The 18,521-nt window shown below is 40.6% G+C and overlaps 1 protein-coding gene across 1 annotated transcript in view; it reads left to right on the forward strand.

Annotated features, from left to right (window-relative positions):
* LOC124805075 (26S proteasome non-ATPase regulatory subunit 4) overlaps window positions 1-18,521 on the forward strand; it is an 87,947-nt gene that overhangs the window by 26,157 nt on the left and 43,269 nt on the right. The window contains exons 2-3 of the mRNA XM_047265507.1: window positions 4,942-5,082; window positions 12,910-13,021. Coding sequence (XP_047121463.1) covers window positions 4,942-5,082; window positions 12,910-13,021 — 253 coding nt within the window. The remainder of the gene's footprint in view (window positions 1-4,941; window positions 5,083-12,909; window positions 13,022-18,521) is intronic.

Genomic DNA, 18,521 nt, shown 5'->3' on the forward strand with positions numbered 1-18,521 from the left:
CCGAACTGGAGTCCTTGCCTTTACCACCTACACTTGAGGTCCATTCATGTACATCTCCATGGTGTATACCTATGCCGCAGCTTCGCCTGGACGTTTCACATGGCCCTAAGGACTCAGTTAACCCCGTGGCTCTCCGCTGCCACTTCCTCTCGATTCTTGACATGTACAGAGGTCATGAAGTGGTTTACACAGACGGCTCAATGGCTGATGCTCACGTCGGCTTCGCGTATGTCCGTGGCGGACATATTGAACACCATTACTTGCCTGCTGGCTGCAGTGTTTTCACTGCTGAGCTGGTGGCTATATCTCGTGCTCTTGAGCACATCCGTTCATGCCCTGGAGAGTCATTCCTTCTGTGTACTGACTCCTTGAGCACCCTAAAAGCTGTCGACTAGTGCTATCCTCGTAAGCCTTCCATCCAGGAGTCCATTTATGTGCCGGAACTGTCCAGTCATTCGGTGGTGTTTGTCTGGACCCCAGGTCACGTCGGAATCCCAGGTAACAAACTTGCCGACAGGCTGGCCAAACAGGCTACGCGGAAACCACTTATGGAGATCGGCTGAGTTCAGTACTATGCCGCTAAGTTTTGCGGCTTTGAGAGACGAAATGGTATAACCTCAGCACGTACAACAAACTGTGTACCATTAAGGAGACTACGAATGTGAAGCAGTCCTCCATGTGAGCCTCTGTGGTTTTCTGCCGGCTTCGCATTGGCCACGCTTGGGTGACACACAGCTACCTCCTGCCCCATGATGATCCAACTCAGTGTCGGTGCAGCGCCTGGCTGACAGGGGCCCGTATCTTGGTGAGTTGTCCTTCTTTGGCTGCCCTGCGATGGACTCTTCAGTTACCGAACTTGTTGCCATTAACTTTAGCAGACAACGTGTCATCAGCTAATTTGGTTTTACGTTTTATGCATGACGGTGGGTTTTATCATTCTATATACAGCACATGTCCCATATCCCTTTGTGTTCTCCACTCTAATGCTTTTAGGGTGGATGTTTTAATGTGTCGCAGAGTGGCTGGCTTTTCCTTTTTATATTCTCGTTGTATGCCAGCCACGATCATCTGCTCTCTTGTTTTTACCCCTTCTACCTGTTTCTTGCTTCTCTCTGTGGTTTTCTTTTCCTGTTTTGTCCATAGTAGTGTTGGTTGTCTGTCTGTCATTCTTTTGGCTCGTCCTTTCTCCTGTTTATTCCCCCCTCCCCCGTTGTGTACTTATTTTACTGGGAACTGGGAACAAGGGACCGATGACCTCCCAGTTTGGACCCTCCCCCCCCTCCCCCCCCCCCTCCCACACCTCGCCCCCGCCCCCTTTTAAGCCAACCAACCAATAAACTTACTAAGACAGGCAATGGATACTCCACCTAAAGACACTAATTTTTCAAAATCATCTGTTAAAGATATCGCAGAAACAATTAGATCACTAACCCATACCATCTTTGTAATGAGTCGATGAGTCAAGATGTATTGCCTGAAAGACTGAAATCGTTGCGGTACATGGAGTAGTCAAACTGTAAATAACAGCAGACCACATTGGTAAATGAGATGAGAGGAATAAGATTAAATTATGTATCATATGTTATGGATGGCCTTGTGATGTTCTTTGTCGACGTAAATAATATACCTAGGACATTGGAGTACTCTTTAATCATTGTAATGTTGCTGACAACACAGTATATTGGTAAAATTACAAACACAGTTAGGAGAATAATGGAATGGGCTTAAAACTGTTTCACAAATAACAGCTCTTGAGTTGTACAGAAACAACTATTATACAGCTGGAAACAGATCAAAATAGCCTGTAGTTACCAGAAGTTGAGACAAGTGTGTGTACACTGAATGAAGCTTGGTATGTTAAGTTCATGGACATCCAGATTAATCACAAAATGAGTGGCGAAGCTAACCAAAATGACCGTTCTACTGAGATAACAAAAATGTCAGTTCTACTGCTTTGTACTTAGAAATCTCTGTGTTGACTTGCAGACAGGCTTGGTAGGCAACTCTCACTTGTCACTTTCTTGTGGCCTAGTTTCTGGAAGCATTACAGTTGAAGGTATCTATTCTATAGATGTGTGTGATAAGAAGGTTGAACAACGTTGATGACAAAGTACCTTGCAAACATCTTTTCAGGGACCCCAGGGTTTTCACTTACATGGCAATATGCTTACTCCCTAATGGTATTTGTAGTTAGTAACGAGTGAAGTTTAATAGGACTGCGCAATTCACGGTCATAGTACTACATAGGTTGGAACTTAAATAGTGGCAACACTGCTGTGGAGACACTATCCAATGGAATCTACTATTTTTGCTGATAGCATACATTGTTGACATACCTACGTTACCTCCAGGCAAATGGACTCGCCCATCCCACAATCGAGGGAAACACAGTCACTTGTGAGCGAGCAGTCTAACGTAACGATGTCACTATTTTTTTGAAACAAGAACAACGGAGTCGGAACAAGATTGAATGTGCCAGAGGTTGTACAGCATGACAGTGTCATCAAGGTCTTAGTTGTGCAGGGAATCGGCATTGTCATACAGGACAGTGGCACATTGGGTAAAAGCCTTCAACGAAGGCCGGCATACTGTGGCAGACATGCATCAGGCAGGTCATCCTAGCATGTCTGAAGTAGTAGTGCATGCTGTTGCCGCGTTAGTGGGCAGTGAGCGATGCCATATGATTTGTGAGCTCACCCACGAAACCGGATTAGTGCAAACGACTGTGCTTCGCATCCTGAGGGAACACCTGGGCATGCGAAAAATTGAATCACAATGGGTTCCGCATGACTTGACGGAAATGCAGAAATGGATGCGTTACGATGCTGCTCAGACGCACTTGGAGCACTATGAGCGTGAAGGAGAGGCTTTCTTACACCATGTCGTAACACTGGGTGAGACATAGGCCACATCGTACTAGCCAAAACTGAAATGCCAGTCCAACGAATGGCATCATATGGGTAGCCACAAAAGTCAAAAGTGCAGCAGAGCTCCAGTATGGTAAAAGTTATTGGTAATTCTCATGTACGACTGTGATGGTGTTATCCTAATGCATTACGTTCCTCCACGGCAGAACGTCAATGCTTAGTATTACTGTTCGTTTTTGGAACATCACCTGGGCCAGCTTTGCGAAAGAAGCGGTGACGCTTTCCGCACAACAATGCGTGAGTGCATAAGTGCAAGCTGCGGCTGCTCTGTTTGGTTGATGGGACTGGGAAGTACTGTACCATCCACCATACTCCCCAGACTTAGTCCTTGTGACTTTGATTTGATTCCGAAGATGAAGGAACCACTTTGTGGCATTCGCTTCAGAACTGTTCCAGAGATTCGAGAGGCAGTAGACTGCTCCATTTGCACCATCAACAGAACATGCTCTGCTAACGGTATACTATGCCTTCCACATTGCTGGCAACAGGTTTAACACAAGCTGGTTAGTACTTTGAAGGACAGTAACAGGTGCAAACATGTATGAAGGACAGTAACAGGTGCAAACATGTAACTCTTTTTGTCTCAGTTGTGAATAAATAGTTGCCACAACTTAAGTTCCAACCCTCGTAGAAATAAGTAAAAAATTGCCTAATATACAATATTGGACTCGTGTAAAGTTGGAAGTAATTTCTTCAATTATCAGTGTGAATAGATTAGTGTGTGTCATAATTTATTGTTAGTAGAGTTTACTGAAGTAGCAAGCTGTAATTATCTCTGCCTGTTGGTGTATAACTTGCCTTTTCCCATGAATCTGAAGGTCCTGTGTCATAATGGATTTGTAGAACAAGATGTGTGAATCTTTCCTTCCCACAGTCCTTTACAACAATTACATAGGTCTACATGGAGATTTGCCATTCTGATCAGCTGGCAACACTAGCCATTCGTAGCATAGAGAACAAATGCTACCTGGTTCATTTCAGTGCCATATCCTGCAGTGAAATACCATTGCTCACCAGTGCTACTAATCTGTGTAATGCATTAGTATTCCACTACACAACAGATTATTTCCTGCTGTCCAGCACTTAGTGTTGAACTGATGATTGTTATTCTGATCTGTTGATGTATGGACACATTCAGGCTACTCAAGAAATACAGTTTAGTAAAAATTTGTTTTGTTTGCTGTTAGGTGTGTGTGTGTGTGTGTGTGTGTTGATATATGCAGTCTTTAATGTGTGTAACAGAGAATAGTATTTATATATAAAAACAAAGATGAGGTGACTTACCGAACGAAAGTGCTGGCAGGTCGATAGACACACAAACAAACACAAACATACACACGAAATTCAAGCTTTCGCAACAAACTGTTGCCTCATCAGGAAAGAGGGAAGGAGAGGGGAAGACGAAAGGAAGTGGGTTTTAAGGGAGAGGGTAAGGAGTCATTCCAATCCCAGGAGCGGAAAGACTTACCTTAGGGGGAAAAAAGGACAGGTATACACTCGCACACACGCACATATCCATCCACACATACAGACACATATGAAATATGTCTGCAACAGTTTCTTGCGAAAGCTTGAATTTCGTGTGTATGTTTGTGTTTGTTTGTGTGTCTATCGACCTGCCAGTGCTTTCGTTCGGTAAGTCACCTCATCTTTGTTTTTATATATAATTTTTCCCACGTGGAATGTTTCCCTCTATTATAGAGAATAGTATTTGTTATAATTAGCCGGTTGAGATATCAAGAAATTTGATGTCCTGCATGCTACATGGGTTAGCAGTTAAAAATCGTACCGTATGCCGTGAAACAGTATATTTACATCAGTTACTTTTTTAATTGAAATTTTGTATGTCTAATGTACAATTATTCTATTAATTGATTGGTTGAAATGTGAGATGTATTCGTTTTAAACAGAGAAATCTGTGTTACTGAATGAGCATTTGGCCTATCATTGCAGTTTGATTGTATAGTTTGTTTAAGACACAGTGAAAATTTTAAATCTTTGTTTCTTGTTTCAGTGTTGATAACAGTGACTACATGAGAAATGGTGATTTTGTTCCTACTCGGCTACAAGCTCAGCAGGATGCAGTGAACCTTGTATGCCATTCAAAAATCAGATCAAATCCAGAGAACAATGTTGGTCTGCTTACTTTAGCAAAGTAAGATATGTTACTGTTAAGTGCTGCAACACATTTTGGGGATAAGGGTAATACACTCCTGGAAATGGAAAAAAGAACACATTGACACCGGTGTGTCAGACCCACCATACTTGCTCCGGACACTGTGAGAGGGCTGTACAAGCAATGATCACACGCACGGCACGGCGGACACACCAGGAACCGCGGTGTTGGCCGTCGAATGGCGCTAGCTGCGCAGCATTTGTGCACCGCCGCCGTCAGTGTCGACCAGTTTGCCGTGGCATACGGAGCTCCATCGCAGTCTTTAACACTGGTAGCATGCCGCGACAGCGTGGACGTGAACCGTATGTGCAGTTGACGGACTTTGAGCGAGGGCGTATAGTGGGCATGCGGGAGGCCGGGTGGACGTACCGCCGAATTGCTCAACACGTGGGGCGTGAGGTCTCCACAGTACATCGATGTTGTCGCCAGTGGTCGGCGGAAGGTGCACGTGCCCGTCGACCTGGGACCGGACCGCAGCGACGCACGGATGCATGCCAAGACCGTAGGATCCTACGCAGTGCCGTAGGGGACCGCACCGCCACTTCCCAGCAAATTAGGGACACTGTTGCTCCTGGGGTATCGGCGAGGACCATTCACAACCGTCTCCATGAAGCTGGGCTACGGTCCCGCACACCGTTAGGCCGTCTTCCGCTCACGCCCCAACATCGTGCAGCCCGCCTCCAGTGGTGTCGCGACAGGCGTGAATGGAGGGACGAATGGAGACGTATCGTCTTCAGCGATGAGAGTCGCTTCTGCCTTGGTGCCAATGATGGTCGTATGCATGTTTGGCGCCGTGCAGGTGAACGCCACAATCAGGACTGCATACGACCGAGGCACACAGGGCCAACACCCGGCATCATGGTGTGGGGAGCGATCTCCTACACTGGCCGTACACCACTGGTGATCGTCGAGGGGACACTGAATAGTGCACGGTACATCCAAACCGTCATCGAACCCATCGTTCTACAATTCCTAGACCGGCAAGGGAACTTGCTGTTCCAACAGGACAATGCACGTCCGCATGTATCCCGTGCCACCCAACGTGCTCTAGAAGGTGTAAGTCAACTACCCTGGCCAGCAAGATCTCCGGATCTGTCCCCCATTGAGCATGTTTGGGACTGGATGAAGCGTCGTCTCACGCGGTCTGCACGTCCAGCACGAACGCTGGTCCAACTGAGGCGCCAGGTGGAAATGGCATGGCAAGCCGTTCCACAGGACTACATCCAGGATCTCTACGATCGTCTCCATGGGAGAATAGCAGCCTGCATTGCTGCGAAAGGTGGATATACACTGTACTAGTGCCGACATTGTGCATGCTCTGTTGCCTGTGTCTACGTGCCTGTGGTTCTGTCAGTGTGATCATGTGATGTATCTGACCCCAGGAATGTGTCAATAAAGTTTCCCCTTCCTGGGACAATGAATTCACGGTGTTCTTATTTCAATTTCCAGGAGTGTAGATTAAGATGAAGGGGATGATCAAACGTGCTTCTGAATGAAATTGGCCACAGTAATAGATAGCAACATAGTGGTAAGAAAATTAAGCAAATAAAATGTAAACCAGCTGCTTTTACCTGCTGAATTCCAAAATCTTATTGAAGCAGACCAGTTGACAAAATTTTGGTTCACAAACTTTACAGAAATTCTGATTTCCTAGACAGGCCCAGTCCTTTTCTTGGGCAGGAAATAGGATTTACCTAAACATTGGTGGACCATATCAAAATCAACCAAAGAGGAACATGGTGTTTCAAATTCTTTCCATCAAATGTCTAGGGATTATCATCCCTAGACATTTGACAGAAAAATTTGAAACACATGGGGAACAACTATTGTTTGAGGCAGATGTTCGCTGATGCTTGGTTATGCGCCTGAGAGACAGCAGGATGTAGGCACTCTGCAGTCTATGTATACATTGTGTGTTGCCTATAATCCAGTAGTCTACTCCACGTGGAAGAGAATAGGCCCAGCAAAATTAAAATACTCATTCACTTCTAAAATATGTTTCTCTTCTTTGAGACAGTCATTCGGAAGGTTTCTTGTTGAAAATCACTCTACCTCATTAGTAGACCTTGCTAGTTCGGTAACATCTCATCCTTCTGGGGCCGGTGAATACTAAAAGTTGCCTAGCATCACCAGGAAATATCAGCAAACATTTTTTGTCTTTAACAAAAGCTGTTCTCCATTATGTGATTTTTACCATAGATATTTGATGCAAACAAATAGCCATCACATATCTCATGTGAAACTGTCAGTGGAAAGTCAGTTTGTTTCCCATTACAATCAAAATGCCACACTGTTTGCTACCACCATGCAGCAGCACCACTCAGCTGCTGCTGGAGTATTGGTTATCTTTTCTGTTTTTCTGTCCCTGTTAATACAGATTGAGGAAATGAATTGTGCTCTAGACTAATTTTGTATCATTCTATCGAATAGGGGTGTAAAATTCCACTTTCTAAATCATTTTATTTGTAACACGAAACAAAGAAGCCCTTTCCATTGTCACCAAGTTCACATGAAAGATGTGATCAGCAGTAGTTGTTGAGGCTGATGCAAGTTACACGTTGTCGAAACGAAATTGTAAATATTTGCCAAAACACCAGTATCAAACCAATGAAAATGAAAATGGCACAATTGAATTTTTAAACTCTCATAATAGGTATGTGGAGTGTCCCAGTCATGTTCTGGGTGTATGAGAAATCTAGCTACAAAGAGGTGGAGTAAAATAAGGCAAAAAGATCATAAAAGAAATTGTAGGATAATTGTATCAGAATGAAAAATAAAAAATTATGAAACTGAATTACTGGCCACAACTTACCTTCAGGGGACAAAATTTTTAATATTTCTGATATCCACGTAAATATACGCGAAATGATGGAGATCAAACAGTGAAAAATATGGGATGGAATAACAATAATTTGAATGGAGATAGACTGATACATTGCTCCTTACACATCATCATCTAGGTATTGAGTAGAAATCTATCAGAAAACGAAAAAAACTCTTATTGGAGGACAAAAATTTTTGGTACAAGCAGAAATGCTCAATAATGCTCCATTTTTTTTTTTAGTAGTTTACTTAATTCTGTTCACACCCATATTAATTTGAAAGTTGTTTGAATCCTATAGGAGTCAATAATATCATTAAAAGCAATCAATGTAAGTCTTTCGAAAATGGACATCTTGTCTTTAAGGCTAAACAACAGTGGCCAAACAAGAGGTCTCTTGTCCATATTTAACAGCTGCATATGCAGTGCTTCACAAAATAGTATCTCTTAAATTTTATAGGCATTTTAAGGAGCTGAGGGTAGTTTTGTATAAAAGAAGAATGTTTTGTGAGTTCATTAATGACAAACTAGATAAGTGGTCCACTTTTACATGACATTTATAAATATTTACATATGCTGTTAATTAGCAGTTGGCAACCCTGAAACTCCAGCTGACAGCTGACACAACAAAACTTACCCCTGCAAATCATGTTAACACAATATTGTTGCTGCTAAAAATGAAAAATGTGAAGTTGCTGTGAATACATATGACGGGCTAAGTGTCTTTAAGAACAGTGATGCTAACAAAGTACCTTGTACAACTAAATATTTCCACTTTGAGGTATTGTTAGCTACAAATATAGTGTATATTTAAAAATAGGTATAGAAAAGGATAGTTGCAGAAAGGCACAACAATAAGACTGTTGGAAAGTTAGCTTTACGCCAGCAAGCATGCACGCGCACACACACACACACACACACACACACACACACACACACACACACACACAGTGTGGCATCTGGAGCCAGAGACTGCAGTTGTGTGTGTGTGTGTGTGTGTGTGTGTGTGTGTGTGTGTGTGTGTGTGTGTGTTGTCTACTTTTTACAAACACTTTGCATGAAAGCTAACTTTCCAATGGCCTTTTTGTTGTACTGTTCTGCGATTCAGCATCTCCGCTCTGTGGTTAGTAGTAACTATCCTTTTCATTACATTTTTAAACTCCATCCTGGATTTTCCATTGTTTGAAAAATTTACATTGATGAAAATGAACGTGTGCAACCTATCTTTCCCAAAGAAAATGGACCCATTGAGTTTCTTGGTGTAGTAGTACCAGCAGAGATGTCGAGAAGATTGTTTTTTAAAAACACCAGAACCTATTACAAAGAGAAACAAAAAGACATTCCATGTCCTGAAGTAGAATCAGAATGCCAAGTCAGAGACCATAAGGATCCTGAGGAAGAATCTGACCAGCCAGATGTTCCAGAACCAAAGAAGAAGAGGCAAAAATGCTGTTTGTGAATGATCATGAACCTCTTGAGATATAAGTACATTAGAAGTAAAAAATAAAATCCTTTGGTCACCCTAAAATGTGGGGATCTCAGTAATCTTCCGGAACCCAAAATTTTAGATGATTTTGGGCCCATTAATGCCTTCAGAATAAAACTTTCTTCTAAAATATGCCATAACACAGAGTAATAATAATCTTAAAAAACGCTGGCTCTGCAACAAATGCAAATTTTTGTGCACTTCGGTGTGCTGTAGGTGTGAAGCAGTTAACCACCTAATGTGTAATGTTAACTTAAAAGTCTGTACCACTTGACAAAGGGCATTTTAAGGGTAATATGGAAACAGAATTTGTTTCTTAAATATGTCTGCATCTACATACATACTCCGCAAGCCACCATATGATACGTGGTGGAGTGCACCCTGTACCACTTCTAGACATTTCATTTCCTGTTCCACTTACAAATTGAATGAGGGAAAAACATCTATTTGCTTCCGTGTGAGTCCTTATTTCTCATACCTTATCTTCGTGGTTCTTACACGAAATGTGAATTGGCGGCAGTAGAATCGTTCTGCAGTTAGATTCAAATGTTGATTCTCTAAATTTTCTCAGTAGTATCCCTCGAAAAGAACGTCATTTTTTCCCCTAGGGTTTCCCATTTGAGTTCCCGAAGCATCTCGATGACATTCGTATGTTGTTCAAAACTGCCAGTAACAAATCTAATAACCTGCCCTTGAATTGCTTCGATGTCTTCCTTGGTATGGATCCCAGACACTTGAGCAGTATTCAATAATAGGACAGTTTAGTGGTCTCCTTTACAGAAGAACAACACTTCCCACAATTCTCTCAATAAACCAAAGTCAACCATCCACGTTCCTTACCACAATTCTCACATTGCTTTGACCATTTCATGTCACTTTGCAGTGTTACACTCAACTATTTAAACAACATGACTGTATCAAGCAGGATGTTACTTATACTCTATCTGAACATTATGGGTTTGTTTTTCGTATTCATGTGCATTAACTTTCATTTTTCTACATTTAGATCTAGTTTCCAACATACTGGGTTCTGTTTCATAAGAAGTCTTTGAGCCACTCACATATCTGGGAACCTATTCCATATGATATTAACCTTTGTTAACAGTCCGCAATGGGGCGCTGTGTTGATTGCTTTCTGGAAATATGGAATCTACCTGTTGCCCTATGTGTAGAATTCGTGGTATATCATATGAGAAAAGGGCAAACTGAGTTTTGTGCTAGCAATTCTTTCTAAAACCATGCTGATTTGTGGACATATCCTTCATGGTCTTCAGGAAGTTTATTATATTCGAACTGAAAATATGTTGAAGGATTCTGCAGCAAAGTGATGTCGAGGATATTGATGTGTAATTTTGCACATCTGTTCTTTTACCCTTCTTATATAAAGAAGTCACCTGTGCTTTTTGTCCCAGACGTTTGGGACTTTGTGCTGGGCGAGAGATTCACGATGAATGCAAGCTAGATATGGCCAGTGCTGTAGAGTACTCTTTGTGAAACTGAATTGGGGTTCCATCCAGGCCTCATGATTTTTCTCAACTTTTTCAGTTGTTTCTCTATGGTAGGGATGCTTATTACTATGTCATCCATACAGGAATCAGTTGCAAGGTCAAATGATGGTATGTTTGTATGATTCTCCTGCGTGAATGATTTATTAAGCATGAAATTTAAAACTCATTCTTTCATTTCGCTGTGACACCAGACTGGTCAAAGAGCGACTGGATGGAAATCTTAGACTCATTTAGCTATTTTATATGTGACCAGGTTTACCGTAGGTTCTAAGCCAGATTGTTTGCATGACAGTGGTAGTTGTAAGATTCATGCACATATATTATCACAAAATGCATGAATCTCTACTGACATTTGTGTGTCAGAATTTGCCCATTATCTTTTGAACCAAGAGTGCAACAGTGTTAGTTTCCTCAGTATTTTCCAAATTTCGTTGTTAAACCATAGTGGGTATTTTCTGTCCTTAATCCACATACTAGACAATTAGTTCTCCAGACTGTGATTAACAATCTGTTTAAACTTTGCCCATAATTCCTGTACATCCATCTTACTGTAACTAAGTGATGTCAGTTCACTGTCTATGTGAGATGTTTAACAACTGCTTATCTGCTCTTTCTAGTAGAAACATCTTCTAGACTTCTTGACCGATTTATTCCCTTTTGTAACCATAGTTGTTATAACAATGTTATGACGACTTATCCCCATCTGTCTACTGACACTGTTGATAAGGTCCAGCCTGTTTGTAACTAGAATGTCTTATGATATTTCCATTACGTTTGGGCTGTCAAACTAGCTGCTCAAGATGCGTTTTTGGAAAACATGTTCAAAAGTACTTTGCAAGACTGGCTGTCTGCATCCCCTGCAATGACTCAATCGACACCCCATTCTATACTTGCGGGTTAAAAGTTATCTATAACTAGTGTTGCAGGATTTGCATATTTACATACTACTGACCATAGACTTTCTTTGAACGACTGTAGAACTGTCGCTGTGGAATGGGTTGGCCAGTAAAAACATCCAACAGTTAATTTGATTCCTACGTGATCTGCAACTTGACTGTTACGCTCAAATTTGAGCTCAAAAGAGACAGTATTTCTGCTAACTGCAGTGGACACTCGACCTCCTATGGTATCTAATCTGTTTCTTCGATATATGTTATGACTCACTGAATATTTCATAGCTTTCTGCTGCAGGTTTCAGCCAGCTCTCAGTCCCAAGAATAATTTGAACATGAATATTGCCTTGGAAGACAAATTAAATGTTAATAAAGTGAAACTTCTCAAAACACACATTATCTGTCACCAATAGTGAACGTGTCATAAATCCCCAAATTTAGAGTTTCTTTTTTCCAAATTATTCCGAGTTTAGTGTTAAGTGTAAAAATTACAATATCTCAATATCCAAAATTTTTGGCAAGAGGTCCCGTTTTGTTTTCCATCTTTCATATTATTAAATGGCTCAAACAGTCACATTGTTTCCAGTCGCAGGTTGCCTATGTAACAGCTCCAGGGGCAATAAAAATTTGACTGATCTATTGTAATATATGTCCACAGCTTCTACAAGTTATTTAAAATTAAGTCATCTTGCTTTCAGCTGTTGTTTCTTATTTTTATGATTACATTTTCAGCATTTGCCATTTTCAAGCATAAGATTTTGAATAATAGTTGTTTAGGCAGAGATAACTTGTGCTTGAAAATGGCACATAGCTGCAAGTTGTGTGGTTGAAGAGACCAAACAGGATGTCAGTGGTACAACTATAGATCAGGTAGATCGTTTAAATTTCTATTTTATGAAAATTTCATTATCACTGTTGCAGTGGAGGACTGTGATTTCATTTCACACGTACTGTTTTGATTTGTCAGGTGCTTTATCATCCTTGTTCGAAAATAAATATCTTTTGTTTCTAAACAATATATATATATATATCACTTGTTTACCTTGTGTAAATGTGCTGTTGAAGATATTTTCTGAATAAATATGTTTACATTTTCAGTGTTGAAGTTCTTGCAACACTCACTTCTGATGTTGGGAGAATACTGTCAAAGTTGCATCAAGTCCAGCCTCAAGGAAATATTAAATTCCTTACTGGCATCCGTATTGCCCATGTAAGTTCAAGTTGTAAGAAGCTAAAATTTTAGTTAATGTAGTATGTGTGATGTCATACAACTTGTAATGATAATGTAAACTGAGGATGTATCAGATATTGCAGACCACACATCCAAAAAATTGCTTGCAATAGATGAAACATGCAAATTATATTAAATCTAACAAAATGAGGAAAAAAATGAAAATATGCTTTTCACATGTAACACCACTTGGTTTGTACATGCATTTTATTCTAGCAGTTGGAAGAAATTAGTCTCATAAAACTGTAAACTGTCCATTATATTCTATATTTTTAAATTATTAGAAAAAAACTGAAGATAGAAATCCCAGTAATTAGTTGCTTACCTGAAAATATGAAGGTTTTTCGTAAATTAACTTCTGTTTGGATATTGAAGAAGAAATACGTAATTTGTTTGTGTATACAGTATGCACTTACATGACAACGTTACTTTTCACCCACATTCAAACATTTGTTGTACCAGAGCTTCTGTATCCCTCCAACAAAGAATGCTGCTACCTGGTCCTTCGGCTAGTAGTTGACCATGTCCTTGAGTTGAATATTGGTTTTGAAATTCTGAGTGGCCAGCCAGGTCTCCATCTTGGGATGAAGATGAAGGTCACTTGGTTACAAGTCTGGACTATAGAGAGGATGTTAAAAATTTGCGTTATCTTTTGCTAGATTTTCAGTTTGGGATCATTCATTGCCGTGAAGGACACAGTTTCCGGAGTCCTCCAATAATAGTAATAGTCTTTGTAGTTTGATAAATGTCTCACAATACACTTCTGATGTAGTATTTTCACCTATTACTCTCATGAATTCTGTTGTCAAAATTCCTTTGTGATCCTCAAAAGCTGTAACCATTATATTGCAGCGTGACAGTGCCTGCTTGTATTTTTCATGTGCCGACATCTCGCCCTCTGTATCAATTCTGCTCAGAAATTCCACCTCCTTTGCTTGGCAGCACTGAAGCTGAGGACAGCTTCACAAGTTCATCAGTCCACCGAATGCCTTCCTCGACCACTTTTATTAAGCACACCTGTGCAGCCAGCCCTGAATTTTCTGCACCACTCCCTCACAATATCATTGCATAAAATAATATCCATGTACACATAACAAAGTTAACTTCTTGGAGGCACAGGTGTCTCCTGCTCACAGGAGTGACTGACAGAATGTATCTTGCAGCTGGCATGAGATAAAGTAGTGTTATCCATTTGAATCTCTTCCTGCATACACACTAGCAAATGCAACAGAGAGCCGATTGACCCAATCCAACCTTCAAAGTCTTGTTATAAAGACCATGCAAGTGCCATGAAGCTACAAGCATTTGTTCATTTTGACCTTCCAGCAGGCGTGCTTGAAATTGTCACAAGCAATTGCTGATTGTAAAATGTACAGTATCGACATTTTTAAGTAAAGACAAGCCTTTGCTAAACAAACTACTAAGTGTATAGAATAAAAAACAATGAATAAGTATAGTTAGTTGTATATTACATTTACTCCTTCATATTAACACTAGAACGAAGCATGCCGCTGTCACTAGCAGGTGTGTGTTGTACTTTTTTACAACATTCAACACTTTGTTGCATAAAGTTCAGAAAATTAACTTGAAAAGCTGACCAAAGAAATTGGAACCATTTTAACATTGTCAGGTAAGCACCCCCAATAGAATACATTGCAATGTTGGTACAGTAACTCAGGGTTAAGGAATTGATGTGGCATAAAAATTTGCTGCTGTTGTACTTTTTATAACAGGGTACCCACTGAAGAGTTAAGCAGCCATTCAGAGGTTAATTTACGAGTAGCCCTTGTATCTCACTTGAAAGTTTTAAGTAAAGGCAACTTTGGGATATCTACTTTTACATCTATACTCTGCAAATCAACATGAGGTGCATGGCAGAGGGTACATCCCATTGTGCCAGTTATTACAGTTTTTTCCCATTCCATTCACATATGGAGTGCATTAAAAATAATTGTTTGAATGCCACTTTACATGCTGTAATTATTTTAATCTTGTTCTCACAATCCATGTGTGATACATAGGGAGTTTTAGTATATCCCTAGAGTAATCATTTAAAGCTGGTTCTTGAAACTTTAAGAGAGTTTCTTGCGATAGTTTGTCTTCCAAGAGGCTGCCATTTCAGTTCCTTCAGTATCTCTGTGACTCTCCCATGGATTAAACAAACCTGTGACTGTTCGTGCTGCCCTTTTCTGTAAACAAATATCCCCCGTTAGTCCCACCTGGTACGGGTCCCACACACTTGAGCAATATTCTAAGATGGGCCGCACAAGTTATTTGTAAGAAATCTATATTGTAGACTGATTGCACTGCCCCAGAATTCTACCAGTAAACTGCTTTATGCATGACTGAACCTATGTGATCGTTCCATTTCATAACCCTATATTGCAGTGTTATACATTCTTACTTCTTTTTACAGTTTGTTTGCATCTATGTGAAATTGTACATTTACCTCAATGCAATACATTCTTTTTTCAGTCATAAACTAAACATTGTTGCAGCAGTGTTTTGCAGTCACTAGTGCTTTTATCTGATGAAACTGAATGATTTGCAGTGCGTATGTACTAGTTTAATATATTTTTACTATAAATTTGTGATGCAATATTTTATGACTTCATCCTTTGTCACCATAGTTTTACCTATCGTCTTCATACCGTGACCATTAGCTCCAAAAATGGACATGAGGTTTTGTAGCTCAGTCTTCAGATGTTCATCACTAATCCAGTGGACCATCTTGGTTAAAGTGTCCAGGGCGGATTTCTTCTGCATAGGATAATAGTGGGAGGAGGCATGTAGGTATGTGTCCATGCCGGTGGGCTTACTGTGTGTCCAAATTTATGATCACGCTTTCAGTAAACATACACGTTGAGGAAAGGCAGCGCTCCACTCTTCTCTGTCTCCATAGTTAATTGACTTCTGCTGTGCTGCTGATTGAAGTGATGTTTGAAGTTCTGTAGCTCTTCTTCTCTACATGGCCAGATAACATAGGTGTCAATAACATATCAGAGCCAGCATTCTGGGCATAATGGTGCAGACTGAAGTGCTGTTCCTTCAAATGGTTCCATGAAGACATCTGAAGCAATAGGCAAGCATAGCTACACTGTCTGTCTGTTCACAGAATTCCCGTTTGCACCCGAAGTAGGAGATCGCCAAGCAGTAGCACACTAGTTCACAGACAGTGGGTGCCATGCTTTCATCTTAAGATGTTAACAGTGTCTGGCACTGGTAATTTTATGAATAAAGATTTCATTTCAAAGTTGACAGTCATGTCCGTAGCCAAGATACTTCCTTTCATCGGGCCAAAATTGGTTCAAAGCACTCATTCAGGGTGTATATGACCCAGGACACCCAGGAAATCTGGGAAAATCCCTGGAATTTTATCATTCAGGAGAAAACTGGGAAAATTCTGGGAATTTTTTGGAGTTCTGGTAATTTTTCATTGTTTCAATTTCATGTTTAATTTTTGTAATTGTGGCTTGTAAGAACTGATACTCCAACAAAGAAAGTTACTGTGTCCTGCTACTGGAGAATAATACTGCAGCAATAAAGTATAATCGAGAGAAGAAAAATAAAACTAGTTGCAAAGAAAGTGCGCCATTTACAACAACGAAACACCGTGCATGGACAAGCGTCTGCAAACAGCAAAAATATGTCAAAGGCCTTAGCATGAAAACTGCAGTACTTTGTAACAATAAACTGCTTTCAATAAGTGAGACTTTGCAACTGTTTACATTAGGTTCATTTGAGCAGCTGCCAGAGGGCTCATGCGTATGTGCAGTTGACTCGCGTATGAGCAGTATCTTCTCCCACTTCCTGCTACTTGAAGTGTGGCTGTTAGCTGTAATGGCAGTAGCAGCAAGCAGCCACATGCTAATGAGAAAAATTTTTCTCGCATGCCGTAGCTGCCAGACTCGCGCATGTGCAGAGTTGTAATGGGTAGGGGGGTAGTCTCCACGTGACCCATGTTTACATTAAGTGATTTCGTGTTTCCACTTCATTTACAGCTCCTTCGTCAAATGAAAACAAAACAGATTTCAGTGGCTGGAAGTGAATTAAAATACATTTACACAATTACAGAAGACAAAGATATATTATTGGTTTCAGTTTTTATTTTATTTCCACATTTTTGGTAGTCTAGCATTAATCACTTTGCAGGACAATGAAGTTATTTTTGTCAGTTTGCTAAAGAAATTTGGCTTTATTAATATTTTCTGCTGAGGCACTCAGTTTATTTGAAATGAAGTGTTTCATTCCACAGTATTGACTAGTTCCAGTTGTTCGCTGAATTTCAGATGCACGTTTTCATCTTCTGTCATAATAAAGAACCAAACATGAGATTGTACAGTCCTGGTACACCAAAAAGATTTACATACTGAAAACCATACTGAAGAGCTTAATATCAGGTCGGGACTCCTTCATTGTGAATCTGGACAAAACCAATATGCACTTCAAGCCGAATTATGTATTTGTGTGTTCGCATTACATAACAGTGATCTTGCTATTGGCTGACAACACGTGTCCTATGCTGTCAGTATCTGCTGTCACCGGCTGGCGAGGTCACGTGTCATGAGATATGAGAGTCTTACAAAAGGGCATCACAATCGTGATTCCAACGCTCTGGAAACTGATGTGCTGTGTTTGGTGGAATTCATATTTATACTTTCGTAATACAAAAATATGCATCGCATATGTTGCTGCACATCATATGTCTTTCCAAACCATCTTTTTTTATTTTGCATCGAAGGTCTTTCCAAAACTTCTCTCCCTCTCCCCCCCACTTTTGTTTAGCATGGGAAAAGTGTATTTTTGCCCAGGAAAAGTATATTTTTTAACCGGGATATGCAGGAAAAATCCGGTAATTTTTTTCCTTTTCTGCGTATACACATTGTCATTGTAAATTTCCTTTCACAGTTACAAATGTACCGGACTGTGATCCTAACCCCCCTCACCCAACTGCAACATGATATCCTTCAAGGAATTAATCACCTCCAACTGTTCTGCATCTTCCTCACCTAGGTCTGTTAATTAATGACATCAATACCACAACAGGAAAGGAGCAACCGGTTTGATCATGCCCTAAGTAAACATAGGCCTCACCATTGTCAAGGTGCAAGACAGTGATTACCTAGCGGGAGGGCTCTTACCAACTGTCTTTTACCTCTCCCTAAAAGTCCTTCCAGCATCCATCCAGAAGAACAGCATTACTCTGTGCTTCTAGTTGAAGGATTTCCATCCTAATTGACCAACACCTCTTGGCAATCATTCACAATCCCCACATCTTATCATTGATACCAACCACTTTCTTTATCCTCTCAAAATTCTTACCCCATTCCTATGAGCCTTCCAGCTATTAGATGTGGCTCTGACTGCCCTATACACCATTACTGCTTATGCCCATAGCCTTGCTGCTATCCAAACAGTAGCTTTCCTAATGTTCTACCAACCACAAACCTACTGCGTCATTCCTTATACAGATGTCAAA

The sequence above is a fragment of the Schistocerca piceifrons genome, chromosome 7, assembly GCF_021461385.2.
Source record: "Schistocerca piceifrons isolate TAMUIC-IGC-003096 chromosome 7, iqSchPice1.1, whole genome shotgun sequence".
Taxonomy (NCBI): Eukaryota; Metazoa; Arthropoda; class Insecta; order Orthoptera; family Acrididae; genus Schistocerca; species Schistocerca piceifrons.